We start from the raw sequence: 12,800 nt of genomic DNA, 5'->3' as shown, positions 1-12,800 counted from the left end.
TGACCACAGTTATGGAAAATGTTGAATGTAACGACTGTGCATGGATGAAGTGTGGCAGTGCGTGCAGGTGTAGGTATCCACACTGGATCACTTCACGGGGCCACACGTGTGAATGCACAGCTTGATCCACCTTCTGTTACAGCTGGTCAAGCCAGTCTACATGTGACCAGAGCTGGGTCAAGGATCAGCATGGCAAGGCAGAGAGCATCTATGTGGTTGTCTGGATGATGGGGAGCAGTGGTTGCAAACACTTAAGAATTCACAAAAGAATGGAAAGTCGAAAGGTTGCTTTTGCAAAGTTTTTAACTCCCCTGAAAAGGCCATATTCGCCTTGAAAACCCAACTTTGTGAACATTTGGCATAGCACTAAACCAGAAGGCATACAGACTTCTGTAAAATGGTTTTGGGAAAGAGATTCAGCATGTTAAAAAGACACTGCATATGTTATATACCCACACTATTTTTATACCAGAATTTGGGAATGCCTAAAAATTTTGAGCAGACAAGGTCACTTTTTTGCAACCACGAGGGTCCCCAATTTCTGTATTCAAATCCCAGGGTGTTTTTTTTAAGGGGTTATCCACCTTGCTCTGAAAATTCATTTACCTTCATTACTGATAGTAACCTGACTGTAATTTTCCAACAGGAAGAGGGTGGAGAGTGACTATGAAGCTCTTCAAGAACGACTGAATACATTGCCAGATAAACTCTCGTATGATATCATGGTAGGCATTGTGGTGCTTGGTAGAACTATCTTACAGACATTTTTACTATGCCCTGATTCAGGTGCAGTGTTCATTACCCCCTAACCATGGTTAAAATCTTGGAATCACCTTCAAAGTTCATACACTACTACTTCTGTCCTCTTTTTGTCTTGTATGCTCCTTTCTTTCCTTACCTTTTTGAAGGGTACAGCATCATAGGTACATTGATGTTGATGCTAACCATGGTTAGCTCAAACCAGAGAATGCAGATATCGTTCTCACACTGGTTGCAGCTCTGGTTAGTATTATCACCAGCACAGGCATGACCCGAAGTGTAACTTCGAAAAGGGAATGGGAAAGAGTATTGCAAAAAGGAAGGGGGAAAGAGCATGTAAACCTTTGGGTGTGTCCTTGAGGTCCTAACCATGGTAAGGTGATTTGAAATATCATGCCTGCATTGGGTTTATTTGCAGCAACAGTGTTTTACTTCAGGTATCACCATATTGTAGTTAGCAATGATTGATTACAGACAGTGTTAAATGTATGTTTTTCGTCTCCTCCATCTACTTTCTTCAAATCTGTAATAAATTATAACCTTAGAATTCTTGACAGACAGATTAAGACAAAGTCAGACACATTTGATAAAGCCAGTTTATTATATGGAAGGCTATAATTAAATCTGCAGTACACAATAATTTCCTGTGAGGTGGAGGAGAAGCAGGCAATCATATTCCCTGATCCATGGAATTTTAAGACTCAGATACTGACTTGTACAGAAAGCTAATTTTTGTTCTAGGATACCTCGCTCTTGTCATAGAGCTCCCCCCTTAGGATGCCTCAGGGCATCCACATGTAATCTCCAGGCACGTAACTGAACTTTGAACAAGTAACCACGGAGATCAGGGGAATTATATTGGGGCTGCAACACTAAGAAATGGGGGCGGGTTTCCTTCCCCTTCCTAAAGCGTTTTTACAATATGAAATGTCCCTTTTATGCCCAGGCTGTTCAGTGGTGGGGAGAGAGAGAAAAGAAAAGGTCCCCATGCTGTGCCTCATTTTTCCCTGTCTCCCTCCAGGAATTCAAAACTGCCAGATGGGATGGGGGTCTGCTTGGAGAAAAGGATAAGGCGGGAAAGAGTTTAAACCCCTGTCCCATTCCCCTGCTCTGTAGCCTCAATCCACCTTGGCCCCTTGGGTCTGATTTTTTTGCAGCCATGTTAACTACCTGGGGCTCCAATGGAGAATCCCCAGGGTCACATGTCATTTGGCCCTCTCTTGAGGTGCCACTTCTGTTTGGATCTCCGTGTGTTTACAAGTGGTTGCTTTAGTTGGACTAACTATATAGGGCCTAAGCTTTTATATCAATGCACACACATTGTTCCAGGTTTTGGAATAAAAAGATTGCATGCTCTGCTTATATAATAACAAAAGGCCCATAGGAGGTATATTGGAAGGTGACATCAACATGAGACCATGTCTGGTAGCCTCTCTGGCCACCATGTCTCAGGTTGTCTCAGGTCATGGAATCATAGAATAGAATAATAGAATCATGGAGTTGAAAGAGACTACCAGGGGACAGCTAGTCCAGCCCCCTGTACAATGCAGAAAATTTCACAACTGCCTCATACCTTAGATTTAATCTTTTGCACGTATCTTTAGAGGAACATCTGATCACATGAAGCTTCCTTATACTGAATCAGACCCTTGGTCCATCAAAGTTAGTATTGTCTACTCGGATCGGCAACGGCTTTCCAGGGTCTCAGGCAGGGGTCTTTCACATCACCTACTTGCCTAGTCCCTTTAACGGAGATGCCGGGGATTGAACCTGGGACCTTCTGCATGCCAAGCAGATGCTCTACCACTGAGCCACAGCCCCTCCCCTGCACGGAGAAGTTTGTTTGGATCTGAGCTTCAAAGTTAACTCATACTGGGGTCTGTTAACTTGAGCATCTAAAAGTACAGGCTTTTAAAAATTTGCTTGATTGGGGGTCTTGCAGCACAATCCTATGTATGTTTACTCAGAAGTAGCCATAGTGTTGTTCTGTTCCCAAACATCCAGTACTGGCCAGAGTCTCCAGTGGCTGTTACAGCTGAATCTTGCATTTTGTTGTGTTGGATTGCCCTTAATTTCTTGCCTTTCCTTTGTAACATTGACAGGTACCTTTTGGCCCCCTTGCTTTCATGCCAGGAAGACTGGTCCATACAAATGAGATCACAGTTCTCCTTGGGGACAACTGGTTCGCAAAATGTTCGGCGAAGCAGGCCAGCGGTCTAGTGGAACACAGGAAAAAACGTAGGTGCCTTCTCCGCGATGTATGTCAGTTTCAGAAATGCCCACTGCATAGCCCATGTGGGTTTAAAACCGGTTAATGGTTTACATTCAAACCACAAATAAGGAATTCGAAAACCTGAACTTCGTATATGTACTTAATAATCGAATGTGCATGTATATATAACAATTTTTGTGTGATGCAATGCTTCAACTGAACTCATGAAATGGCAGTACTTGATTACATTAACATACGGTACTGTAATATTTCTCAATTGTAAATTGCAGTAGGCAGTCGTTAATACAAATATTGGCACCAGTCAAAATTGACTGCTGGTGTACAATGCAGTAACAAGAAACACTGTTTTAATATTCTTGTTTTTTATGCATGTGGCTCAGAGTGGTAAGCTGCAGTACTGCAGTCCAAGCTCTGCTCACAACCTGAGTTCGATCCCGACGGAAGTCGGTTCCAGGTATCTGGCTCAAGGTTGACTCACCCTTCCGTCCTTCCGAGGTCGGTAAACTGACTTGCTGGGGGTAAAGTGTAGATGTCTGGGGAAGGCAATGGCAAACCACTCCGTAAACGCAGTCTATCTAGTAAACGTTAGGATGTGACGCCACCCCATTGGTCAGTAATGACCCGGTGCTTGCACAGGGGACTACATTTCCTACCTTTTTTTTTGTTTACTATATCACTTCTGTGTTTTATTTAACTATTAAGGGGTTATCAGAGTGGTCTTGTGTTTTTTTGTAATTAGCTATGTTCTTTTGTTAACCCTTTTAACATTAAAAAGACTGGATAGAAGTTTTAACAAATACCTCCCCCCACCCCACCCGGTTATTCCAAGCTGGTAAAGTTTGGCTTTTCCTGCCAGATTTGATTTTTTTCCCCAGAGGAGAGAGAATATTGAATATCATAATTACTGGGCAATTTAGATGATGAACGCCACAGAAATGGGAAAGCATCTTTAGAACTTGTGTTGGTTATTGATGGGGAAGGAAATTGGATTGGATCCAAAGGTGTCCTTCTTGTCTCAGTAGGAGCTGGGGAGTTGGATCCAACTCAAATTTTGATTCTCCCCTTCTTATTTGTATAGCACTGCTTTGTGTTCAGAGTGCAATGGGTGATATCAGAATGCTTTAACATTTTCAAGAAAGATTTTTTAAATGTTGGAGAGCATTCAGAAATATGTTCCTCAGTCAGCAGTTAGAAGTGTACCGTCCAAGTCTAGGAATAAGAACCTAAGAAGGAGAGCCATGCTGCATCAGATCAGTGGTCCATCTAGTCCAGCATCCTGTCTCACACAGTGGCCAACCAGTTCCTCTGGAGGTCCAACAAAAAGGTATAGAGGCTGCGGCCTTCCCCTGATGTTGCCTCCTCATTCTGGGATTCAAAGGTTTACTTCCTGTTAACATAAAGGTTTCCTTTAGTCACCATGGCTAGTAGCCACTGATAGACCTCTCCTCAATGAATCTGTCTAATCCCCCTTTAAAGCCATCTATGCCTGTGGCCATTGCTACATCCTCTGGCAGCGAATTCCACATTTTAATAACTCATTGGGCGAAAGCGCATGGTTGCTTTAGCCTCCTTTATTCCCTGTTTCAGCCAGGATCGAACGCATGCATTTTCGCTGAACTGCGTTCGATCCTGGCTGAATCCTGGCTGAAACAGGGAATAAAGGAGGCTAAAGCGACCATGCGTTTTCGCCCATTGTGTAAGGAAAGATTTATTTTTGTCCGTTCTGAATCTACTATCCATCAGCTTCATTCTCTTTCTGCTTCATAAGTAGCCCAGGCTGTAGTTTTATCAATACACGTATGTATCTGTGTTGAATCTCTGCAATAACAAGGTATCTGATCTTGGGCAGAGGTGAAAGTATGGGCTCTTAATTAATCAAGAATAATATTTATCCTGTTTTCTGCCAAACATTTATTTGGTAATGCTTCTACACGAACAAGGGTAATGGACTCAAGAGGTTGGGTACAGATTATATATTCCATCAGCGGAATTCAATTTTTCTGCGTCCCCCTTCCCGCTAATCCCATTAAATGCTGCTCGTGGGGACAAGGGAACCTAAAGAACTACATGAGTGGGGTCTGTGGCGGGAAGGGGGAGTTGGTGGAAATTGCAAGTTCAGTCTAGATCCAACCCAAAACTTCTAAAATAGGTTCTTGTAGGTTATCCGGGCTGTGTAACCGTGGTCTTGGTATTTTCTTTCCTGACGTTTCGCCAGCAGCTGTGGCAGGCATCTTCAGAGGAGTAACACTGAAGGACACTGTCCTTCAGAGGAGTAACACTGAAGGACACTGTCCTTCAGTGTTACTCCTCTGAAGATGCCTGCCACAGCTGCTGGCGAAACGTCAGGAAAGAAAATACCAAGACCACGGTTACACAGCCCGGATAACCTACAAGAACCAATGAACTCTGACCGTGAAAGCCTTCGACAATATTCTAAAATAGGCTTCATCAGTTGTCCGTCCACACCCTGCCCATTTTTACAGGTTGTGGATTTGCCGTGTTTTATAATAGGTGAATGGGAAAGACTGAAGCTGCATAAATTCTCACCAGAATAAGAACTCCAGATGCTATGTAAATGTGAATTATTATTATTATTAAAGAAATTAGTACTGTGAACCTTGGCAAAGTCAGGATGGTTTGAAAAGGGAAAAATTGTAAAGGCTAACTGTAAGGCCTAATAAAGAGATTCCTTCTCCTGCAATCACCAACCTATACAATGTCCATAATAAACATTCTTTTTGGTATATTCTTTTGAGTCTTGACAAAAGTTGTAGCTTTGATAATACCTGTACAGAATAGAAGGGGGCTGGCAAGCAGTTTTTCAAAGCTGCCAGCGAATCATATTTCTTCTTGGTGTCTAATTATAATCGATTAAGTAAATATTCCTTTTAATAATCTCAAATAACTATTGAACACCCCCAACAAAAACTTTATTAAAACCTGGATATCGTTACTTTAGTGCCAAGTCCTCCTACACAGGCCTTTAAAAGCAAGGAAAATAACAAGTTGCATCAAAGGAAACTTCTTTGCTGTGCCTTAACACCCACATGTCAAATTAACAGCTCTTGCTGACAACTTAGTACCTCCATAATGTGTTGCCCTCCACCTCCAACATATTAGGGTAAACAATGCGCTCATTACAATTTTCCAACTCTCATTGAAGACCACAATTGTGCTCCAGCCAAAAACTACATTACCATGCTTTTAGGCTATACATCTATGCCTTGGTTAAGTGTGTGATGAGTTTTTTGTGTGCATCAAACGCTAAGATTAAAGACGATTTAATCTGGGGTTATTTTTAAAACCCTGAGCTGTTACGTAAAAGCATGATCTGATGTGATGATGGTATAAGATATTTACAATAATGTGTCTGTTGGATGGAATTCATCATTAAGTTTCTTACGTTTCCCTCCAACTCTGTATGACGGTTTGGATCCCACAGAGCAATTCTGTGTGCACAATAGCCCTTGTGCAAGCAGACGCACTAAAGATAAATCTTGTGCTAAAGTAAAGCTATATGGGGTGTTTTGTTGTTGTTGTTGTTTTGGTTAGGTTAATACAGCAATGAAGCTCAGTGTCTTAGATCTACCAATGCGTTAGGAGAAATATAAATGGACATAGTGCAGTTCTGCTTGTGCAAGATCTTGTGGAACACCTAATATTTCTTTCTTATATATCAGTGTCCAGAAATTGGTTGTACAAGGTCTTACGCAAGTGGAAATGCAGATGTGGATACTATGACTTGGCACACGTGGCTACCGCGGTCTTTCTTTCTTGCTGGATCTGTTCAAGAGCTGTAGCACAAGTGGAAATTTTGCGCTGGATCCAGCCCATTGTCTTGTAGTTCCTTTTGTTCAGAATTGTTCAGAAGGAAATTGTTTAGCTGTTGGAGCCTCCCCTGAAACACCATGTTCTGTGTAGGACAAGACCAGTGTTTAATCACGGATGTGAATACAGCTCTTATATAAACACGACGATGTCAGCCAAGTTTTATATCCTGTAAAAACCTTCCTCTGATGGACAAAGCAAGGGATATGTGCTGTGTAGGTCAATCCTAAACAGATATGCCCTCCTCTAAACCCATTGACTTAAATTGACCTAGAATGATAAGTTTCTTCTTAGGATTGCCCTGTCAATTATGGAGTTTGTAGGGTTGTTGTCTGGCTACATATTGATCTAATTTCCCTAGGATTTTTCTTGGCAATATAATATTGTAAATTTTTTGATTTTTTTATATATGCTCAGTGATTTTTAACATTCTAGGACTGGTATAAGCTCAGACAAGTATTTTTGTACTCCCATTAATATAATCCTAAATATCTCCCTTAATACACAATTCCAAGTGAGCCTTTATGAATATACTGGCTAGGTATGTTGCAGAAAGGAATAGATGATCTGTACTAGTATACCTTTAGAAAAGAATCTGATTTCCTCCTGCTATTTTAGGATAGAGCAGAATCAACACAGGAACCACAGAAGTAGCCACATCTTCTCATTTCCTGTCCTTTTTATGGGCCCTTTTGATAACTTTTTATTCTTCTTAATAACTAGTCATGACGAAATGTTGAAGTTTTTTTTGGTGGGGGGGCGAGTCAGGTTGGCCCAGCTCCACTTCAACGCTGTGAACTCTCCTGCTAAATAATTACATTTTTTTCTATTGTCATTCATTTCGACATCATGACAAATGATGAGTGACTGCTTAGAAGGGTTCACGGGGGACCAAAATGGGGAAAAATGTTGGTTGGCTAGTTTGCCCATTCAGATCTCACCCTGTCAGTGGGATAAGCTTGGCATTGCTGCACCTGGGGTGAGCCAGATGCAGAGGACACAAGAAATCTTCCTGCTATCGTTCCCCTCTGCGCAGGGCTTGTTCCAGGTTTTGGAGGGTCAGGGTCCCCCTGCTCTCCTCTGCCCACCACCTGGTCCCCACCGGGACTTCCTTTCCACCCACCCACCTACATATCTTTCTGCCTGTGAGCCCTCCCACATGACCTTTTCCTGTGGCCCCAGGCGGTCGGTGACTGGGCGGTGCTACTGCTGTCACTGCCAAAACTGCCACCACCCTGCACCGCTCACACATCCTCCCCCAATGTTTCATGGGGTGCGTGTGGCAGGGAATATTGGTGGCGGCATGCCGAGCAGGTGGGGGAAAGGGCACACAGGCAGGTGGCAGTGCGGACTGGGGGGATTAAATCAGTGGCAGTGGGCCGCACGGGAAGCCCTGGGCCCTGGCAGCTGCCCCATCTCAGAGTACGCTGACACTGGCGCTGCCTCTGTGTATTAGAATTAGCAAGTGCCGGGGGCTTCAGTAGCCCAGATACAGCGGAAGATGCTGCTGACTTTGTGTGATGAGCGTAAAAGTCTGGATTGAATTCTTGAGCAAACACAGCCTCAATAAAGATGACAGGGCGGAGGGCCGAGGGGTAAAACATTTAAGTATTTCATTAGCTGTTGCTTTCTTTGATTCATTAGTAACCTTGAAGAAATGCAGACATCAGGGTTGCGCCAGTGCTGCAGCTTTCCTGCCATTCCGATTGGGTTAATTCATTAATTAAGCTAATTGATTATTAATTCTAAATATTGTGCCTCATCTGCAATGTTAAGCTACACGTTTCCTTTGCCGGCTTATCAACGCAGAGTTCACCTGAAAGCCACATCAACCTTCCCTAAGATTATCAGAGGTGACAAAGTTGGACAACAGTCTTGAATGTCATCCTTTTTAAAGACTTTAAGAAGCTTAAACTTCAGGGTAGGAGGGGAGAGAAGCTCTTAAGGCTTTCTTGAACAGAGTGTCCTTTGCCTGGAATTATGTTTTCCTTAATGGGTGTTTTCCTTTCGTAGTGCGTTGTGGAGTAATTGAAAGGAATGTAATGGTTCTGTAGATTCTTCTGTTTGCAGGATTTGGAAGAGGCATTGTCTTTGCAAGCCATTCTACCCAGTGCGCAGAGTGAGGCAGTAGACTGAGGAGGTAGAATTCTGGACTGTACCACTTCAGACTGGAAGTGGATTGGTTGTATTTTTGAAAATTTAGAATAGCCCTCTGTCCCATAAAGCATAACTCTCTGCCCTCTATTATGTCTTATTCCATGAGGGGGAAACCACTCAAAAATACCACCCACTTTATCTTCTGTTTGAAGTGGTATAGTCCAGAATTCTATCACTATATTCTGTCAGACATCTCTGATCATACCAGGATTTGAATATCCCTAGTCTCCATGTTGAGCCCCGTGGTGCAGAGTGGTAAGCTGCAGTACTGCAGTCCAAGCTCTGCTCACGACCTGAGTTCGATCCCGACAGAGGTCGGTTTCAGGTAGCCAACTCAAGGTTGACTTAGCCTTCCATCCTTCCGAGGTCGGTAAAATGAGCACACAGCTTGCTGGGGGTAAAGTGTAGATGATTGGGGAAGGCAATGACAAATCACCCTGTAAACATAGTCTGCCTAGTAAACGTCAGGATGTGACATCACCCCATGGGTCAGGAATGACCCAGTGCTTGCATAGGGGACTGACTACCTTTACCTTTAATCTCCATTTAAACAATGGTCAATAATGTTTTGGTATCATTTTCTTTAAAAAAATATGCGTTTAGATTATTGTTTTCTAGCTTTTTTTTAGATGACTCAATGGATTTTAATAAATTTAAGGCTTTTTATATCTCTGCAGGATCAAATGTTCATTTATTTATTTACCTTATTTATAGTCCGCCTTTCTCACAGGGATTCAAGGTGGATTACACATAGTTACATTACTGTCTGAGATTCTGTTACATTATAAAGCAATTATGATCCAGAAAGGTTGCATAGTTCCTGTAACAGAGAAGTATAATTTCTTTGGCCACAAACTAGAAACTAATTTAGAAGACAATCTAGGGATTAGGCCTTGAGAAGAAGCAAAATGCTGGATGAGAAATTTAATACTTAAAGCTTTTTTTTTTTTTTAAGGAAAAAATGATTCCTGAATAGAATCATAGGGATCAGTTGTAATTCTGTAAAATCTACTTGCTTCATCAAGATAAGATAGAACCCAGTTGTAAAGTCGAGTAGAACTTTTAAGAGAGAATGCTGTCCTTCAGGTAATTTGCATTTGAATTGGTTGGAGGATACCAGGGAGGACAGTTCTATTAATATTATTAGCTTAAGACTAAATTGTAACCTCTTGTCCCAGTTCTTAACTGTTAGCAAGGTTATGTTTCTTTTTCCAGCCAATAATTCATCACCTTTTCAAATGCTGAGAAGTAAAATTTTAGTCTTACATTTTGTAGGCAGCAATTCAAACACCTTGGAATCACGTGGTTTATGTAAAGCCCATATGCCAGATGGAATTCTCTGGTAGACTTTTAACCATGTAAAAAACATGATGCTGTTTGCTTCTTAAAGCCGTTTGAAAGGCGGGGAAATTACGGTTTGCAAGATAAGACAGAGCTGCAATTTTGGTGCAGAAGTCCTCTCGACACTATGGAAGATCTCTTACAACGCATTCCTGATCTTTAAGGGCAAAAGCCCTTAGGAGGCCAGGAAGGCGCTACGCCGGCATTGGGGCCCTCCACACAGGCGTCCGGGCTACTTACGCTGCCATAAGTGCCCCCAATGCCAGAGGGGAGGGCCAGGCGCCGCAGTAGCAGCGCTGGCCCGGGACGCCAGCAGGGCCTTCCACTGGTGTCCCACCGCCGTAAAGGCCCGTGCCTGCATCCCAGGAGGCGTTCCTGGGGGTGTTCCGGGGTGGGGAGAAACTGCCATTAGGCCCTGGGTACACTGGTGGGAAGAGGAGCAAGGCTGTGCTAGCTTTTTGCTGGCGCAGCCTCGCTTTTCTCAATGGGGCGAAAAGGCCCCGTTTGACAACAACAACAAAAAAGCTTCTACAAGGCTTTTTTTGTTTGTCTTTCGTCAGCCGTGAAATGGCTTAGGAGGCAACGTGGCCGTGCCTCCTCCCCGCCGTCCCCGGCCGCCGCCAGCTCAGGAACGGGATGTTAGCAAGCTTGAAAAAATCCAGTTTCTTCCTTCTTCAAAAATTATATATTTAATAATATATAATATTGTTGTATTGGCTTTTCTTTGTAAGAGAGCATTTAGCTTTTATCAAAGCCTCCCCACATCAATTGCTGACATGAGGAGTCAATGGATAAACAGCACAGAACAAGGCAGCGCATGACAGTTAAGTACGCTGGAAAACTGCCTGTAGATAATATACCAAAAGGTTGAAAGTACAATAACAAAACTGTAATGTTTTTATCACATCACCAACTGGATTTGATCTCCTCAAAAACCAAACTTAAGAGCTTGCATCTGCATGTAGAAAAATGATTATGGGATACCTGGTACTTTACGTATTTCTCCCACTATGACCAGCATGTCTGACATCCCAGATCATTGATCTTTCAGTAACTTTTCAGGATTTGTGTAAGAGTTCAACTGTTAAATACCGAGAACAGTGCAAATCAACCCCCTTGCATGCCCACACAGATCTATGCAATAAACATCTCAGAATTAGCTTTATGTTTATCTTAAGCGACTATTGTCAAGGGGCTCGTGTATACAGCTGGAGTTTTAGTTAGCTCGCTAGGTTGGCTTAGCCATAGGTCAGAGCTATGCAGATGACACAGACCAAATATGATAACAGTGTGAAACTAATAAACAGAAGGCATCATCCTATTTGCAAGCTACTGTGTGAGCATCAAAATAAGCTTGATGACATTTTGCAGCGGTCATAGTGAAGTTTGCTTATTATATTAACAAGTGTATAATCAAGGTGGGAGTCTTTTTTGGGGGGTGATCTTGACTGGTTAACTGTACCCTCTCACAATCGGAACAAGAATATTTACTAAGGGTCCTCATAAGCAACTGGAACAAGAATATTTGCTTAGGGTCCTCATAAATAACATAAAGGGAATTTAGCTGGACAAATAAAGAGCTACATTCAGATCTCCTATGTGATCCAAGTGCGCCAACTAAGGCTTCAGGCACCTAACTTCTGATGCCCCCTTGCATTTGGGAGGTCTGTTCAGCTACAGCCTGTTTTTAGTAGCTGCACTCAAACTTTGGAACGGCCTTCCAGATACGGTTCAGAAGGGTCCTACATACTCTTCTTTCCATAAAAGGTGCAAAGTGGAATTATTTTGACTCTGCTTTAGTGGCAATGTCTCAGGCAACTAGCAGTGAGGGTTGCAGCTTTAATCTGATGCATTTTAATTCATGTGTTTTAATTATGTTTTTAATTGTATATGTCTGTATTTTGTCAGCCTCCTTGGGCACTGTGGAAAGGCGATATGTAAATATTTTAAACAAATAATTCTAAACTGATAGTGAGAGCCAGCATAATGTAGTGGTTAGTGTGTCAGACTGGAATCTGGGAGACCCAGGTTCAAATCCCTGCTCTGCCATGGAAGCTGGCTGGGTGACTTTGGGCCAGTCACACACTCTCGGCCTCCCCTTCCCCACAGGGTTGTTGTGTGGTTAAAATGGAGGAGTGGAGAATAACATAAGTCACAGGGAGAAAGACTTGGGTAAAAATGAAGAAAATAAATCGCCATTGAAAATATTGTTGCCTGCCTGCTTGAAAACAAAATTGTTTGAACTATTTATTATTTTGTTTAAGAAACAATTTACTCTTGAGTTCTTTTGAAGTACCTCCTGATCCAGTGAGGCAGGGAAAAGCGAGGTCTGGCTTTTTGCTTTGCCGAAGAACAAATTGCAACCAGGAAACCCATTGGTGGGTGCCATGGCAGTCACAGGCGCCACATTGGGGATCACTCATCTAGACAATGGATTATGCTGATTATATCTTCTGTGGTGGGCTGGTGTCATGCACTGTTT

The 12,800-nt window shown here is 42.6% G+C and overlaps 1 protein-coding gene across 1 annotated transcript in view; it reads left to right on the top strand.

Moving 5' to 3' along the window:
- The window catches only part of URI1 (URI1 prefoldin like chaperone), a 54,383-nt gene that overhangs the window by 25,462 nt on the left and 16,121 nt on the right, over positions 1–12,800 (top strand). Inside the window, exons 3-4 of the mRNA XM_056862490.1 lie at positions 647–725; positions 2,862–2,997. Of these exons, the coding sequence (XP_056718468.1) occupies positions 647–725; positions 2,862–2,997 (215 nt within the window). The remainder of the gene's footprint in view (positions 1–646; positions 726–2,861; positions 2,998–12,800) is intronic.

This window comes from Euleptes europaea, chromosome 17, assembly GCF_029931775.1.
Source record: "Euleptes europaea isolate rEulEur1 chromosome 17, rEulEur1.hap1, whole genome shotgun sequence".
NCBI classification, from domain to species: domain Eukaryota; kingdom Metazoa; phylum Chordata; class Lepidosauria; order Squamata; family Sphaerodactylidae; genus Euleptes; species Euleptes europaea.
Note: the sequence above shows the minus strand (reverse complement) of the source record. Positions and strands in the feature narration are given on the sequence as shown.